Below are 18,565 nucleotides of genomic sequence, written 5' to 3'. Positions count from 1 at the left end.
CTCAGTATCTTCGCAGGTATTTTTTAGGAAAAAAGAGCAATGACATACAAGGTAAATTACGCAAACTCCGTAAGTATTCTAAATGTACCGCAGGCATCATTCCACCTGGCCTGCCTTGCCTGTCTGTCTTTTTTTTAATCTCCAAAATCACAATCAGTTTTCAGCTTTTTTTTTAGAATCAGATTTCACTGTAACAAAGATCAACTTTCTTTCTTCCTTAATCTTTTTTTCTTGTTAAACTTTCATTTTTAAAGGAGAGAGAGAGGAAGGAAACGAGAAATTCGTGACTGCACAAATACACCGTTTAGGAGTCTCGCTATCTTCACGGTACTCCATTGCAGAGGCCGGTAAAAATGGTAGGTAAAAATGCGCACTTTAGTACTGTGAAAGGTTAGAGGGATGTAAACATTGTGAATTTTTTTCTCTCCTTTAAAGAAAATGATTTAGATATTTGAACATGATATCAATGATAACTTTATAAGTCTCTCCTGAAAATTTCACAAAAATTCATCAAGAGGAAAAGAAGTTATGATTAAAAGGAGTTCTTTACCTACCGTTTTTCTGCTATGTTTCCTTATGAGAACCAGATGTTTACCTACCGTTTTTTTACGGAGGAGAGTGAATTTTCCGTGGTCGCTAAAATCAAAACAATGGAAAATTGGATTGACGCGTGCGCAGTCGACACTCCTAAACGGTGTATTATGACTACTATGACTGCACTCCGTATTAAATTTTTATTTTTAATTTCTAGGTTGAATTAACGATTTGTTTATATATATTTAACCGTACATCCTGTGCCCAAGTTCAGGAGTTGCCATAAAGCCATTATGGTAATAACCGGGAGGGCACATTGCTATACATTGTATATATATTTATAGTATTTGCATAGGGATTGAAGAAGACACCACAAGAAACACCACAAACCAAACCTAAGCCTCCTGAAACCAAACCTAAATCCCCTAAAACCAAAACCCGAAAGACCTATGCCCCTCCCTGCGTTAGCCACTCATCTTCACTAATCCAACCAACACTTCTACCAACACCTGACATCCCTAAATGGCAACCAACAGATAAAAGCCACCAACACCAAGTTAAACCTGAACCTGCTGGCCTACTTGTCAAATGAGAAATTCAAAGAGACTGGTGGCTGAGAAGACACACCAAATAACATCAGAATCAAAAAATGAATCACTTGTAACACCTGCTAAACCACCACCACAGGCAGCTGGGGATGACACCACTAAACCAGTCATCCCCTATCATCAAGCCACCAGTGTTAACTGCTACCATTCAAGCACTCCAGAAAGTATCCCAAGGAAAACAGAAGATGATCCATCCACCAAAAGCTGAGAAGTACAAGACCTGTCCTGAAGAGTGGCTACCCCCCGACCAATCTCCAATCCCTCCAAGCAACAAGATGGAAGGGAGGGGGTTTGTACTTTTACGGTATGACGGGATTGGCCTTTTTTTAGTACGGTATTACGGGATTTGACGAAAAAAAAGACGGGAAAACGGTATTTTAAAATCAGACGGTGACGGTATTTGGTCTTATTTTTTGTAATTTTGCCGGTATTTGAACCTATACAAACCGGTGTGACGGTGTTATGATATTTTTCAATTTTCGGGATTCCGGGATTCAGCAAAAATTTTGACGGGAAAACGGTATTTCGAAACCCTACAACCCCCCCCCATGGAAGAAGTGTCAAGATTAGGAAATTTTTATTATTTTTATTATTTTATTAGTCACCCCTGAGCAGGCAACGCCTCCAAAGAAAACGCGACCCAACGTAGCCATTTAAGGTCGGAGGAATGTACTAAAGTTCCTTCAGCTATACCTTTACTGATCGTTCTAACGACTCTTCTAACGCCCAACTGCGCCTTCCACGCTCCACTGGGCAGCAACTTAGCAATTGCTATTCAGCCCTCCTAAACTTTAGTGTTGTTTTGGCAGCGATCGGCGGTGGACCTGCTCAGGACATAGGTTTGTAAGTATCCTTTTCATATTTGTAGCACGATTGTAGAGCGTTGTCATTATTAAATATTAGTTTTATTGTAACTGCATAGTCTCCCGTTCCTGTCTACAAATAGGATTAGCCTAGGTTCCTCTAGCCCGTCCCTTTCGTAGTCTAGACTCACTCACCCACTGCGTCTTATTCGTCTGCTAGGCAAGCACCCGGATAAGGCTCCAGTACACATAAGTATAATTGTAAATGGAACCACCCTCAATCCCAGAATTTTTGTTCTATATTTTTTTTCATTACACATACCTGCACTTTACAAACGTCCAAGGCTAATCTCCTCATCAATCGAAAGAGAGGAAATGAGGGACAAAGGTTATAATAAGTTTTAATAATAAATTTTCTCAGCAATAGAATTTTCATCTTTTTAAACGCCTTAGCAAATAGATCGAGGTGCTAAAATGAGGTATCGGCACGGAAAGGGTTTAAACGTACACCTTTGGCATACTTGGATAACCTCTCGGCCAATACCAGTATGGTTAGAGCCCCAGAAAATAACATTGGGTTAACTACGTTGAATTGTCATGTTCACCAGGAAACAAAACAATTCAAGAACTTACTTAACCAAAAGGTAGAGTAGAGATTTTCACTCGTCACTGAAACAGGAGTGTGTTATTCTATTGCTACTGTGTTAGTGTTACTGTATTTCATTTCTTTCATTATTACTGAATAATAGCAAAAGAACACTGTTAATACCGAGTTTATATATCGGAGAATATCGAGGGCGACGGTAAGTAAGTTCGATACAAAAAAAAGTCGATAGTTGATGTACGGCTCTATGTCGCCTTTGCTCACCTAAACAGACGACAATATTTTGGTGTTTTTACCGTCGTAGAACAAAGTGATTTCGGAGACATGTCGTCAAATTTGCTTTATACCGTCCCCCTCAATTTACCTCGAATACATAAACTCGCTAATGTACTTGATTTGATTTGACAGGATCCGGGAAATGTACAGCAGTATGTAGAAAGAAAACAATTAGATTTAATAAAAGCATTTAAGGGATTAATAAGCTCGTGTTATTTCTCAAAAGACCACACGTTAAAGATGATCTGCAATTAGCTCTAATTGGCTCTATGCATTAAAGTATGCATCTTTCAAGTGCAACTCAGTACTAGGTCATCAAGTTTAGCCCACTGAAATGGAGGATTTTACTGTCAGCTCAACAAACCGAAACAAATAGTTTGGGATCGATCTGAAGTGTCTAATCTTCCCATCATTGTAAAGGATTACAATGATGGGAGGATACCCAGGCACTTAAAAGGGACCGGATGCGTGCCATCCAATGGTACCTCTTTGGACTTAACAGTCCCACTAAGGGTCGGAAAAATACGAAAACTTTTTGCACCTGAAAAGTCCCAAAAAGGGTCTGAAATTTCACAAAAATGCGGGTCCGAGGGTTGTAAGTCGGACGGCATAGTCTCGTCCAGATCCTAAACAAAGAAGCCTGGATACTTGAAATGGTGAGAATTTAGCTGAAATAAAGATAATAACCCACGCAAAAAAAATTGACTCACGCAAAAAATATGACCCACGCAAGAAATTTGATCCACGCAAAATTTTTGACCCACGCAAAAAATATTTTGACGCACGCACCCACGTAAAAAAATGACCCACGCAAAAATATTGACCCAAGCACCCATGCACCCACGCACCCACGCAACCCACGCAATTTAGCAGACTCTGAAGACCAATAATAGAAATTTTATCGTGCATGTGTCAATCTAATCACTGTAGAGAGAATCAAAGATGAAGAGCAAATATTACCATATTTATGTCTAGCAGACTGTATCAGTATGCAGTTTACTATTTACGAATTCCCCAGAAACCTCCAAGTGTAATTGAAATGAGTTTCTTTCAAAAGAAATCTTCTACATGATTCCCAAATGTATAACAGTAATTACTAAACTATTAATTATGATAATGTTACTTCAATGGAATCGAAATAATAGGCATCTTTATGTTATGATTCTCTATCACTGACTCTTTTTAAAAAGCATTGATAACATTCTTAAGTTGTGTTTTCATCAACGACGGAAATAAAAATATCAATTTTAAACTTCATCCAAGATGGTCGTCATAGTTACTTTTCTCTGCCTTGATTGCGCACTGAATAGAATCTTGATTGGTCGGCACAGGTCAATATATGATTTTGGCCTGTGCTTTTCACGGTATAAGTGTGTAGCTTCTTTATCAGCATTTTTTGTCTTTTTGACATATTGAAAGGCGTTTCAGCAATATTTTCCGTCTTTTTATTTAGGTTGTTGTAAATGTGTGCAAGTTCAAATTGAACTCTTGCTGTTCCTTAACTTGACTTTTTATTCTCAGCCTGAGCAGTTCCTTAACAATTCTTTATTTCTCAGACTATTTTCAGCCTCAAGTTCCTTATGAACGTGTTCCTTATTAAAAAAACGTGTATGCTTTCTACAACGTTGTGGCAGAAACGGGTGAACGGCCCGGGGGGGGGGGGTACTACCCTTGTCGACCGACGGGGCGGGGTGCTCCGCTGAGGTTAGAAAAATGGACCCTACGTGGGACTGAAAATTTGCGAAAAAAGTGACCCTGAATGGGACTGAAATTCCAAAATTTTCTCAAATTTTCTACTTTTTCCCGAAATTTTCCAAAAATAGGCACCCTACGAGGGACTGATTTTTCTATTTTGGTGTTTTTGCGACCCTACCTGGGACTCGTGGAGGTCAAAAAAGGTACCCTGACCAGTGGAGCATCCCCGTAACCCATCTTGCCCTAGTACCCCCCCCGGATGAACGGCAACTTTGTCTAGTAGAAAGTTTCCTGTTTTTTTTTACAGTTATTTACTTTCTTTGGCTGGTTCCGTAGATTTTCTTGTTTTAGTTTATTTCATATTATTGCGCACGTTTTATATTTCATAAAACACATCTTTTTACAATCTTTTATCTGTGGTGGTGTCTGATTAACACTGCTTAGCCTACCTGCACAAATTCACAAATTTTATACTTTGATGGATCTCGATTTCATCATATTTCACAAACCTGATTGCTTTTTTGTGGATATTCATTCTAGATATTTCTTGTGATTTGCCTTGTCCTTTTGTTTTGTTGGTTTTGTTCTCTGCGTTTCCATTAGAATACACGCTTTTTTTATAAGAATGGTGTAAATCCATTTCATCATGGATATTCTTAACTTTTTTGGGAAAGTCATCCTAAAATATTCTTACAGCATTCTTAGGTTCGTATCCTAATTCAGACTAGATTTAACATTTAGTACATACGTTTCAAAATTCCATGATGGTGATATTCTTAGCATATTCTTAATTTTTCGGCCATTTTCATCATGGACATTCTTATAAAGTGTATTCTTATAAAAAAAAGCGTGTAGTTGAAGATTTTATACTTCTAGACTATAGCACCTGCGTACACCCCAGAAACAAAAATATTTCGGTTATGCCTCACCATGATTTGTATTATATACAAAAATTTATATTCTATATCTATTTGTATATTATACAGTCTTGATAAGTGTGAATTTATGAATTTCTAGTACTATTTGATCCATTTCAAGCTGAATTAAATGGAAAGGGTTAATTTTAGATACATACAAAGTTCAAGAAACTTTTGATGAATTAGTTTTATAAGACCGGTTACTGGTCGATCCATGTTTTTTCCCGATTATCTGCCCATAGAACGATGAATTTAATTTGTTTTTTTCTTGTTATTAAAAATTAAAGACAAATGGAAGATGAAAATTTTAATTTTGATAGAAACAAATAGGAAAACTGGAGAATGGAGATTCTATTTTTTTACTATATAAATTAGCGTATTTTGAATGTATATTTTCTAGGCGCTGTACAGGAAAAGAATTCTGACATACAGAAGGACTCAAGGAGTGAATTTATCCACGAGCTACTAGAATCAAGCTAGCTAAACTGGTAAAAATACATCTCTGAAATCATCTATGTGATTTTACATTCAAAGTGAAACTTAAACCACGAATATTAAAAAACTACTACATGATTAAGTTCAGTCAAAAGCATGGAGGAAAAAATATTTAAATATTATACAATCAGTGAGTCTTCAGGCACAATACTTATGGTATTTGGTATTCTCATGGTGATTTTAAACGTCTTGGAAATCCGATTTATCGTTAAAGGATCGAAAAATAAAAAACTCCACAAATCACAAATCTATCTTTCGAATCTTGCACTGTCAGATGTCATGTTCGGAGTTATTATTATACTTCTGTTTGCTGTTTCAGAATATACAAAGAATGTTTCCAAACGTGAGAACTGGCTACGTGCGATGCATGTCTATTTAAAACTTGTCGGCATTAGAATAACTTTTACAATGTCGATTTTTAGTTTATTAGCATTAACTCTGGATAGGCTTCTTGGAGTTTTGAAACCTCTTTATCATCGAAAAATTGAAAACAAGTACTGTGTTTGTATCTGTGTTTTGACTTGGGTTGTAGTGATTACAATATCCGTATTAAATATCGTTTTGATGGCTAGGGCGTCACATGACAGCCTTGACTTGATTTTTGGCAGACTTATTGACTCACAAAATACAACAGCAGAAATACAGCATGTCAGGCAAGATATCTATGGTTATGTTCATGAATTCAAAATTCTCAGAACAGAAATTGTAAATTTAACAAATCCGTACCCTGACTGGCTCAACAACGTTTTAGAAAAAATTAATTCTACCCATAATGGGTATATCAAAAGCCCTTACGGTCTTCGTTCAATGGAACAAGGAGATGTTGAATATTTAATTATTCAAGTTACGATTTACACCACCGTTTTTATCTTGTTGTCGGTTTATACATTGATATGGTATCGATTGCGGAAAAGTCATCTATTTATTCGAGGAAGCGCAAAAACCCCAGAAATCGTTGAAAACGTTCAAAAAAAAAAGGAAAAGAAATTTGTCAAATTAGCAATCGCTATTGTTTTAGCTTTTGCTTTTTGTTGGTTACCATTTGCGATTCATTGTACCATTTTCTTTTATTGGGGAAAGTACAAAGGATATGATGTGAGCAAAGAGGAACTATATGTATTGATTCCAGTATTATTAAATTCGATAATTAATCCGTTTTTATACTTCAAAATGATGAGCAAAGTGGGTTTTTGCACAAAGTTTAAAAATAGAAATAGATGAGTGAGATGAATTTTTGGATTTAACACAGGTTAAATCGCGGTTTAACTTTTATTTGATAAGCGCCACATACAGTATTCGAATGGCTGGGTGGCCGCCCTCCGCCAACTGAGTCTACTTTGCTAATAGCCACGTGACGTCATGTTCATAATGGCCATCGCATCTCCCTGTTCAAGTCGACGCTCTAACTGAAAGCTGACAGGAGTGCAATAGTGCATGGATGTTGTAAATGAAAAAGTGAGCATACCAGCAGGACTTGGTGGTTCTGGTGAATCTGCCACAGGCCTTAGTGGTTCTGGTGATTTTGCAGCAGGAGTTGGTGGTTCTGGTAAATCTGCAGCAGGACTTGGTGGTTCTGGTGATTCTGTAGCAGCTCCAAATGCCGATTGTCCACGTCATTAAGAAAAGACGCTTGTCATGGTTCGGCCATATTGCAAGACTACCAGAGGAAAGCCTTGTAAAAAGGTGATTGAAAAGAGAGTTCCAAGGCACAAGGAGGAGAGGTAGACCAGCGAAAATATGGCAAGATGTCATTAGGGAAGGGAAGACACCGGCCTTCCCTTAGCAACGGCTGAACGCACGTGGCAGAGTCAGATGGTGAGAGAAAGTCAACAAGTGGACGAATCCTCAACCAGAGGTGTGCAGATAAGTCAAGTCAAGTCAAAAAATTAAATTTGAAGTAAATTACTCTGTAAAGGATTTGTGTTCAAACATGAATTTGAGTCTGTAAAAAAGCCTTCGGCTTATAAAACTATCTTCTAAACATAAGTCAAATTTTCCACATCAAAACACTATGTTCCTCTCATAAGTCTTCATAAATAACAGTGACGAGTATCAAATTAGCTACGTTTCAATATGCTGTTTATAAATCAAAGTTTGATTCCCGAAGGACAATAAAATGTGACGTCATAGAAAATTACAAAAGCCTCGAGGGACGTATAATAAAGATAACTATCCTCCAAATGATGCTGGTGATTAAGTAATTGTTTACACTCCCCTCCTTGAGATAATACATCTCAACAGAATGCAATTTTGCTTCACAGCGCAACGCACAGTTCTTCAATATATGTACTTCACATTCAATAGTATACCATATTATGACAGTTATGTTTTCATGTAGTGTTCGTGTAACGTAGTTCTAATCAGTAACGTTTTCAGGTGTAATCAATACATTTCATTACGTGAGTTCAATGTAATGTTCCGTGGAAGTAAGTTCAAATTTAATGAATACCAATACGTTGGTTAGGTCATTCCTTTATTTTGTCGTAGAGTTGACAGTTGGAGAGTGTAGAGTTGATGAGTTGATCTTCTTTCTTCGTGCCCAGGAAGCACACAAGGTGTTTTCTTCGCACCCCAGAGGTACGCAAAGTGTTTTCTTCATGCCTCAGTGGCACACAAGGCGTTTTCTTCGTGCCCAGGAAGCACACAAGGCGTTTTCTTCGTGCCCAGGAAGCACACAAGGCGTTTTCTTCGTGCCCAGAAAGCACACAAGCTGTTTTCTTCGTGCCCAGGAAGCACACAAGACGTTTTCTTCGTGTCCAGGAAGCACACAAGTTGAAACAGGATTGGGAAATTGATACACGTTGATGAACAATTGATTGAGTTGATGTAGATTATCTTCTTTTATGGTGAGCAGAGGAATTCCGATGCAGTTGATCTTCTTTCTTCATGCCCAGGAAGCACACAAATTAAACAGTATGAACGCAAACATTGGTTAGTTGACTTCAGCAGCTGGTTGATTCCAGCTCCAATCTTGAAATCTTTGTAGTTGGTCGAGTGTATGTACCGTCCTTTGTGGTGACTTCAACCTTTCGTACTTCTCCATCTGAACTTTTGAATACTTCTTTGATTCGTCCAAGGGTCCATTGACTTCGGACAAGATTCTTCTCAAGCATCATCACCAAGTCACCTTCCTTCAGTGCAGGAGTACTTGTCTTTCGCCATTTTGTTCTAGTGGTCAATGTCGCAAGATACTCTTTCGACCATCTATCCCAAAATTGGTTCGTTATTGATTGTACCTGCTTCCACTTCTTTCGAGGAGCTGATCGAATTTCGTAATCCACGCTTGTGATGGGTTTTGAAGAAGGTCTTCCCAAAAGGAAGTGATTGGGAGTCAATGGTTCAAGATCGTTTGGGTCATTGCTAACATAAGTTAGTGGTCGACTGTTGAGTACAGCTTCAACTTCTGTCATTACAGTTTGAAGAGTGAAATCGTTTAATATTGCTGAATCGTTCAGGATGACACTCAGCGTTATCTTGACACTTTGAATCAGACGTTCCCAAACACCTCCCATATGAGGTGCTTCTGGTGGATTGAAAAGCCACTTGATCTCCTTTCTCTGCAACGACTTGGCAATCTTGAGTTGATCCATTCGTTCGATTTCTTTCTTTAACTCGTTTGAAGCGCCCTTGAAATTAGTACCACAATCAGAACGGATTATCTCTGGATTTCCTCTTCTGTTGATAAATCGGTCCAGAACATTAATGAAATCGTCAGCTTCTAATGATGGTGAAACTTCAATATGCACAGCTCTAGTGACAAGGCATGTAAACAGACATCCCCATCGTTTGACTTTGCTTCTCAGGACCCTCACTTGAATTGGTCCAAAGAAATCTACTCCGGTGTGGAAGAACGTTGGGGCTCCCACAGTTATTCTGTCGACAGGTAGGTCTGCCATCTTGACTTGGCCTGGTTTAGGTCTCCTCTTCTGGCACTTGACACAGCTTCGAATAACTCTTTTGACGATGCTTCGGACAGCGATGATCCAGTACTGTTGTCTCAGGAGTGATATGAGGTGTTCTGTGCCAACATGATGATTTTGCTCGTGGTAATATCTCACAAGCAAGCGTACAGCATGATGATCTTTCGGCAAAATGATTTGATGCTTGGCAGCGTATGGAAGCATTCCTCGTTTCAGTCTGCCGCCAACTCTCATCAGCCCGTCATTTGTGTCGATGTAAGGGTCTAGTTTGGAGAGTTTTCCCAGGAGTTCTTTGGATGAGTCATCATTGAATGTTTCTTTCTGGATGATCTTTAATGTCTTTGTAAATCCAGCCCTTTCTTCGTTGATTGAGAGGTCGCTTCCTTTCTCTTTGCGGCTCATCTTGGGTTGCAGAAGAACAATCACCCAAGCAACTGCTCGGATCAGTCTTTTCCAATTTGAAAATCTGTCGAACTTCACAATCGGTGTGATGGATGATAGTTTACACACTAGCGTCTGCTTTTTGATTTCTGTATTGTCAGGAGACAGGGGTGTCACAGATGTTGTTGGCCAGTCTGTCTTGTTTTTGAACAGGAAGTCTGGTCCGTCGAACCAGCATCTGATGGCTTCATTGTCATCGATATCTCCTCTTGTTGCAATGTCGACTGGGTTGATTTTTCCTGGTATGAAGTTCCATTGATCGACTTTAGAATGGTTTCGTATCTCAGCAACTCGGTTTGCAACAAAAACCTTGAAACGTTTACTTTCGTTGTTGATGTACTGGAGATTGAGTGACGAGTCTGTCCAGAATCGAATAGACGAGAAATGAACATCAATCTCATCTACGATGGTTTCTTTCATTCTCACTGCAATGACAGCTCCTTGCAATTCAAGTCTTGGCAACGTCAATCTTTTCAGTGGAGCAACTCTTGACTTAGACAGTAGGATATGGCATGATACAGTTCCTTCACTCTCGATCCTGACATAAGCTAACGCAGCAAATGCCTTCTCGGAAGCGTCACAAAAGATATGTAGTTGCACGTCTTGGTCACCTTCAAGGTTGAGACTTCGTGGGACAGCAACAGTGGATGCAATGTCAGACATTCGACAAAGCCAATCTTCATAACGATTTTTGAGAGATTTGGAAACTTCCTCGTCCCATTCAAATTTGTCTCTCCATAGTTCTTGCATGAAAAGTTTGGCGACAAGTGTGATTGGTGTCAAGAGGCCAAGTGGATCGTAGATAGTCGCTGTCTTCTTGAGGATGGATCTCTTGGTACATGGCTTTGATCGATCAACTTCAATATTGACCTTGTAAACAAAACAATCTGTTTCAAGGTCCCAGTGAACGCCTAGTGCTCTCGACATGACCTTGTCGTCCAGTTTGATCCCAGTAGATTGAGTAGCAAGCTTTTCTGTTGGTAAGTCCTTCAAAACGGATTCGTCGTTACTTTGGAACTTCGTCAGGTTGAAGCCTTTGTTGTTGAGAAGACTGATAACACCATGACTGGTCTCCTTGGCTGATGTAGCATTTGAATATGACATGAGTAAGTCATCGACATAGAAATTTCTCAAGACAGCTTTGATGACTTCGGGTGGATAGTCGTTAGCTTGATCTCTTGCAGCTCGTTGTAGGGCATAGGTTGCAGCACAGGGAGAATCCGTCAGCCCAAAAATGTGTACGAGTAATTTATAGTGATCAGGAGGTTTGTGAGACTTTGGATCGTCTCTCCACAGGAATCTGTTTGCATCCATGTCAGCCTTTTTCAATCTCACTTGACAAAACATAGCTTCGATATCAGCAACCACAGCAACTCTATGGCGTCTAAATCGAAGCAAAACGCCAAGAAGGCTGTTCAGTAGATCAGGACCACTGTACAGGTTGGAATTCAAGCTTTCTCCATGTGACTGAGCAGCAGCGTCGAACACCATACGTACTTTGCCTGGTTTATTCACACTGGTGACTCCATGATGAGGGATGTACCAAGTAGTGGCTGTGCGACATAATGCTTCTTCGTCTGAGAGTTTTCTGATGTATCCTTTCTCAAGGTAGGACGATATGTTCTTAGTATACATTTCAAAGAAGTCAGGATTGGATTGGAACTTCTTGCAAATTTGGTTGAGGCGTCTCTCAGCCAGGATTTTGCTTTCAGGAAGGTTGACGTCCTTCTTCCAAAGCATTGGTACGATGTAGTGACCATCTTTGAATTCAGTTTCTTTGTCAAGAATTTCTTGGTTACGTTGATCGTCGATAGAGCGTGATTTGCTTTCTTTGACCTCAGTACCAAATGATTCAGTCTCCCAGAAACTGCTGTATTCAACCTCAGAGAGTTCACTTCTGATCCCCAAATTTCTGGTCAGTGCAACAAGTCGACTTTCAATCGGATCTGAAGTACCATCATACACTCCAAGCAGAGTCCAACCGAGTCGAGTCTTTGAAGCATATGGGTAGCCTTTCTCTGACTTCCTGAAATCATGGCTGATGAGAACATCTGGAACATCAGCACCAATCAGTAGTTGTACTTGGCTGCTGTCGATATCTTTAAGACCGAGATCTCTGATGTAATCCCAGCTAGAATCAGTTGTTACTGGAACTTCTTGTCCTGGTACATTGAAATCCGAATCATTGAGGGAGTACACATTTTTAACTTTAGTCTGGTAACTGCCGTCAACAGCTGCGATGGTGAGATCAACCAGCTTTGTCGGTAAAATAGTACTATCTTTGATTGTACCAAAGTTGATTTTGGTCTTTCTTCCTTGAAGATTTAGTTCCTTGCAAAGTGATTTGGTAATAAGGGTACATTGGCTGCCAGTATCTAGCATGGCGTATGTATCAACCCACATACCCCGAGCATTCTTCACCCGAACAGGGACAACCTGCAGATAGACATGACTTCTTCCCTTTACAAGTCTATTTATGGTGGTTTCGATCTTCTCTCCATCAGGTAAGTTGGCTGGTGGGATTGAAGGATCTTCAGACTTTACCTCGTCAACCTTTGGAGAGTTCTGCTGCTCCTTTGGTGCGGAAGATTTAAGCTTTGGTTGATGAGACTTGTCTGGCTTATCTGGGCCTTTCTTTAGACCTTGATGCAGGGTTGTATGATGTCTAATCTTGCACCCATCAATGAAGCAATGCCTTTTGGACTTGCAAGCCTTTACGTTGTGTTTCGGGCTGAGACAGTTGAAGCATAACCTTTTCTTTCTAACGAAAGAAACCTTTTCTGTGTCACCTTTGGATTTGTAGATGGGACAGCGATACAACCAATGATCTTTGTTGCATAAGGAACAACGGCGTTTCTGCTCTTGATAATCATCATCAGGAGAAGTTCGGTTGTGCATGTTTGACAATTTTTTGTAACCGTCGTTGTTAAGGTATGGATCCCTAGCTGCCATGACTCTATCTTGCAGCCACTTTTCAAGATGATACAGATTGGGTTCTTGGTTCCTTCGCAATACAAATGAGTATTCAGACCATTTCCTTTGGAGGTATACAGGAAGCTTCGACAAGGTCTGACGTAGTAGATCAGTGCTATAGATATCAGCAACATAGTTCATCTTTAGCAGTGTGTTTAGACAAGTCGAGATTTCGAAATACAGGTTTGCAAGAGCCTTCGGATCAGAATCGTGGACTTGTTTGCGTTTAGTTATCCTTTGGATCACAGATTGAGCAACGACCACCTTGTTTCCAAACAGATACTTCAGTTTCTTTAAGGAACTGACATAACCTTGGTCATCATTGGTGAAACCTTCAATCGATTTCAGGGCTTCGCCTTTCAGGTGTTGTGACAAGTAAGTGTGCTTTTGGAAGGAATCGAGATACGGTTGCTTATGGACTATGTCATAGAACTTTGATACGAATTCGATCCATTTGTCAGCTTCTCCTGCAAACACTATCAACTCCTGTCTGGGTAACCTTTGTTGAATGAGTAACTCCATTTGGATATTCCTTGAATGATTGGTATCCGGGATAGTCAAATTATTTGGATCTAATTCATCTATCCATTGGTCTAGAGATCTGCGTTCCGCGATGGGATGAGTGCCTTGAATCGGGCGATTTGAATCAACAAACTGCACTGATTTGAGATATCTCTTTGAAGCTTCGGTTGGTAAAGATGAAGTGACAACATTTTTCATCTGAGGAGGCAATGTTGTCGAAGGGTTGACATTCACGAGGGGATTCAATGTCGTAGAAGGGTTGGCATTCACGAAGGGATCTAATGCCGTTGAAGTGTTGACATTCACGAGGGGATTCAATGTCGTAGAAGGGTTGGCATTCACGAAGGGATCTAATGCCGTTGAAGTGTAGACATTCATTTGAGGAATCAATGTCTTTGAAGGTTTGACATTCACGAGGGGATTCAATGTCTTTGAGATAACATTAGCCTGACGAGGTAATGTATGTTGGACAGTAACATGCGGAGTTAAAGTCGGTTGAGTGTACGTAGCCTGAGGCGGCTTGATCATTTGGTTGACATTGCCATGCGGAGACAATGCCATTTTTGAAGCAACATTTGCATGAGGAGCTGGTAATGTTGTCGACAAACGAACGGTTGGGTTTGGATTAGGAAGATTTAATTCATCGTCGGAAAGAATTAAGGTTGGATATACGGTAGACACATTTGGTATTGTGTAGGTACTTTGTAATTGATCGTTGAAGTTTGATTGGTAACCCGGATTTCTTGGTAATTTCGGAGTAAATTCATCGGTATTAGGATTCAAATAGGTTTCGACTAAGTTTTTCATGGGTGATACGGGACTATTTAGTAATCCGGTGTTGGGTGGTATTGGGTTGCGGGCGCGCGCACCGCCGTGTTGGCTTGTACTGGCGATAGCAAAAGGGTTGATGTTAGTTTGCGTATTTAAATTTGTATCATGCGTTGAGGTAACGAAAGGTTCAGTATAATCCTGCATTGAGGTCTCGATAAATTCCGTATGTTTTGAATTGCGTGAGTATTGCTTGCGCTGTCGCTTAGATTTTGTATTGATCGAGTTTCGGTATTTGTGTGATTGATAACCGTTTGTACTGATTGAATTTCGCTTGCGCTTGATATTATTGGCGATTGTGGTGATTCAATACCCTCATTTAGAGACGCGGGGTCAGGTAAGGAACGCAATTCTCCGAGTAACTGTGATTCATTTACGTATAGTTTAGAGAACGCACCGCACATGTCGCTCATTGACGGATTAGAACCAGAGCCAGAACCCTCCTGGTCACGTGATTTTTCGCGCCATTTTTGAATATCTTCGCGCTTTTTGGAAGATAGTAACGATGATGGCGGATCATCCTTACGGCTATCAAGGTAACGTTCGATTCTTCCGAAACAAGAATTTACGTTGAGAGCGAGTTCATCGATCCATTCATCGCCGAATCGAGAATCTCCTTCAGGTAGAATAAGCATTAACGCTTCATGATGATTGATAGCGCCTTTAAGGGTTTGATCAAGAGTCGTTCGCAGGAAACGGATTTCAGTTCTACTCCCCCTTTGGTCTACAAGCCCCAAGATTTCAGGAATCATTTTTGTGATTCGATGTTTAGCGCCGTTTCGTTTACGCATTGTCTGAGAGATTTCCTTTTTCAATTGAATTTCTCTGGCTCTATCGCTTTGAGACATTTTGATATGATAGTTAGATGCAGTTTGATACGATAACCTTTGATATGCAGACGCGTAAAGCTATTGATAAGTCAGCCCGTGATAGATTGCGATTTCAAAGTCGTTTGCAGTAAATGCGGTATATGACGAACAACGATATGAAACGGGAGTTACAGATAACGAGAAATTCAAACGTTCGGAATGGGAACAGGCAGAATGCGGTATTCCTAAATACGGTAAGAACTTGACGGTAAAAGGGTGGTTACTCAAACTTTAGAAGTTGAAACTGAAAACAAGCGGGATTTCCGGAATGCGGTCAGGTAAGTTTGCGGAAACGGTGAAAACTCAAATTTTCAGACGGAAAATTGCGGTATACGGAAATCTCGAGAATACGGTAAGGTTCACAATTTTACCGGTACAAACACGGAAAGGGGCGTCAATTCGACAAAAAACGTAGGTTTTGTTGAATTTCTGTTTTTCCGATGGCAATGAACAATTTTTCCAAATTGCAGAATTTGAGGATCAAACGCAGGTTATCCTCAAATAACTCAATTTTCAGTAGAAAAATTCGATATGGTTAAAGATCAATATGGAGTCTCCCGGTAAGGTAAGGATACGGACGGAAACAGGCGTGCAAACTAGTAAACGTGGACGAGATCCTGGAACAATTACGGAACTGGGTATGATTTCGAGAAACAAGCGTGGGTTGTCCTCAAATGTGAATTTTCTGGAATACAAACACGTGGGGTCGGAATTCCAGACTCGATTTCCCAGACGGAGTAACAGACAATCAAAAACAACAGAATTTAGAGCAAATGTCGTAGTGATTCTTTGTCTTTGTCTTTGCCTTTCCTTTATCTTTGTCTTTGCCTTTGTCTTTAGTTTACACCACAACCATAGAAATTCCACAACCATAAATAAATTCAAAAAACCACAAAATAAAAAAAACAAGTCAACCAGATAAATCAACTCAAATCAACCAGATAAATCAAATCTTTAATCCATATGATAATCTTGTTATTTATTGTAAAGGATTTGTGTTCAAACATGAATTTGAGTCTGTAAAAAAGCCTTCGGCTTATAAAACTATCTTCTAAACATAAGTCAAATTTTCCACATCAAAACACTATGTTCCTCTCATAAGTCTTCATAAATAACAGTGACGAGTATCAAATTAGCTACGTTTCAATATGCTGTTTATAAATCAAAGTTTGATTCCCGAAGGACAATAAAATGTGACGTCATAGAAAATTACAAAAGCCTCGAGGGACGTATAATAAAGATAACTATCCTCCAAATGATGCTGGTGATTAAGTAATTGTTTACATACTCAAAGGTAATATAGCTCATATGATTATAATATGTTCCCTATAAATCTTACTTAATAAAATATGATTTTCGGGCGAGTGGTTATAAGCTACATCTTTCCAAAAGTATGAAATATTTCTAATGATTAAATCTTGATCTTGGTGATGAGAATCGAAATTTTTAATAACATTCGTATTTATAAAATTTTATTTATAAAATTATTATTCTTAACATAGCTAATTCAATAGATTGGGATTTGATTGGAGAATTTTTTTAGAATCCAATGCCTTAGTGATAATGGTTAAATATTTCAACATCTTGGTATCATTTTCTCGCGAATTTCTATCAGGACATCCCACTTTGCGACTCTCTGGTATGAGGGGGGATTTGGCTCATAATGCCGGTCCGGACTAGTCGTCGTGGGTCGGGTCGCCGACTTTCGAAGGTTGTCGTGGGTCGGGGCGGCGCCCTTCGAAAGTCGTCGTCCGACCAGGAAGTCGTTGGGAGGGACATCGTGGGAGCCTCTCTTTCATTTTATTCGTCCTCAATTTAATCTAATTAATTAGATCTTTAAAATATCTGTCATATCCTTCGAGAGTCGTCGTTGGCCCGCCGTCCCTCGAGAGTCATCGTTGGTCCGCTGTCCTTCGAGAATCGTCGTTGGTCCACCATCCTTCGAGAGTCTTCGTCGGTCCGCCGTCCTTCGAGAGTCGTCGTTGGCCCGCCGTCCCTCGAGAGTCGTCGTTGGTCCGCCGTCCTTCGAAAGTCGTCGTTGATCCGCCATCCTTCGAGAGTCATCGTCGGTCTGCCGTCCTTCGAGAGTCGTCGTTGGTCCGCCATCCTTCGAGAGTCGTCGTCGGTCTGCCGTCCTTCGAGAGTCGTCGTTGGTCCGCCATCCTTCGAGAGTCGTCGTCGGTCTGCCGTCCTTCGAGAGTCGTCGTTGGTCCGCCATCCTTCGAGAGTCGTCGTCGGTCCGCCGTCCTTCGAGAGTCGTCGTTGGTCCGCCGTCCTTCGAGAGTCGTCGTTGATCCGCCATCCTTCGAGAGTCGTCGTCGGTCTGCCGTCCTTCGAGAGTCGTCGTTGGTCCGCCATCCTTCGAGAGTCGTCGTCGGTCTGCCGTCCTTCGAGAGTCGTCGTTGGTCCGCCATCCTTCGAGAGTCGTCGTCGGTCCGCCGTCCTTCGAGAGTCGTCGTTGGTCCGCCGTCCTTCGAGAGTCGTCGTTGGCCCACCGTCCTTCGAGAGTTGTCGTCGGTCCACCGTCCTTCGAGAGTTGTCGTTGGTCCGCCATCCTTAGAGAGTCGTCGTCGGTCTGCCGTCCTTCGAGAGTCGTCGTTGGTCCGCCATCCTTCGAGAGTCGTCGTCGGTCCGCCGTCCTTCGAGAGTCGTCGTTGGTCCACCGTCCTTCGAGAGTCGTCGTTGGCCCACCGTCCTTCGAGAGTTGTCGTCGGTCCACCGTCCTTCGAGAGTTGTCGTTGGCCCACTGTCCTTCGAGAGTTGTCGTTGGTCCGCCATCCTTCGAGAGTCGTTGTCTGTCCGCCGTCCTTCGAGAGTCGTCATCGGTCTGCCGTCCTTCGAGAGTCGTCGGGTTAAAAAGAGGGATGTTTCATTTTTAGAGTGTTTTTTAGATGACAGATTGATTGAATCTAGCGGTTTCTTTGTTTTTGGTAAATTTTAATTCTCATCCGGCGTCTTTATGTAAACCATGTGGACCGTGCCAAGCCGAACAATTTACCTTAAGATTGAAACCAAAGGTTTAAAAAAGGAAACCCTTATATATGACTTGTTTTTTTAAGTAATATAAATGATTTCTTTTG

At 40.6% G+C, this 18,565-nt stretch overlaps 1 protein-coding gene across 1 annotated transcript; it reads right to left on the bottom strand.

The window, feature by feature from the left end:
* Nucleotides 1-8,874: 8,874 nt before the first annotated feature.
* On the bottom strand, nucleotides 8,875-14,595 carry LOC136819798 (uncharacterized). Its single transcript, XM_067076039.1, has one exon. The coding sequence runs from the start codon at nucleotides 14,593-14,595 to the stop codon at nucleotides 8,875-8,877; it is 5,721 nt and encodes a 1,906-aa protein (XP_066932140.1).
* Nucleotides 14,596-18,565: the final 3,970 nt, after the last annotated feature.

This window comes from Clytia hemisphaerica, unplaced genomic scaffold (assembly GCF_902728285.1).
Source record: "Clytia hemisphaerica strain Z4C2 unplaced genomic scaffold, Clytia hemisphaerica genome assembly, whole genome shotgun sequence".
Taxonomy (NCBI): Eukaryota; Metazoa; Cnidaria; class Hydrozoa; order Leptothecata; family Clytiidae; genus Clytia; species Clytia hemisphaerica.
The sequence above is the reverse complement of the archived record's forward strand: the minus strand, read 5'-3'. Positions and strand labels throughout refer to the sequence as shown.

What these genes read in the sequence shown, in the direction of transcription:
- LOC136819798 (XM_067076039.1), bottom strand. Translation starts at nt 14,595, where the DNA reads ATGAAAAACTTAGTCGAAACCTATTTGAATCCTAATACCGATGAATTT.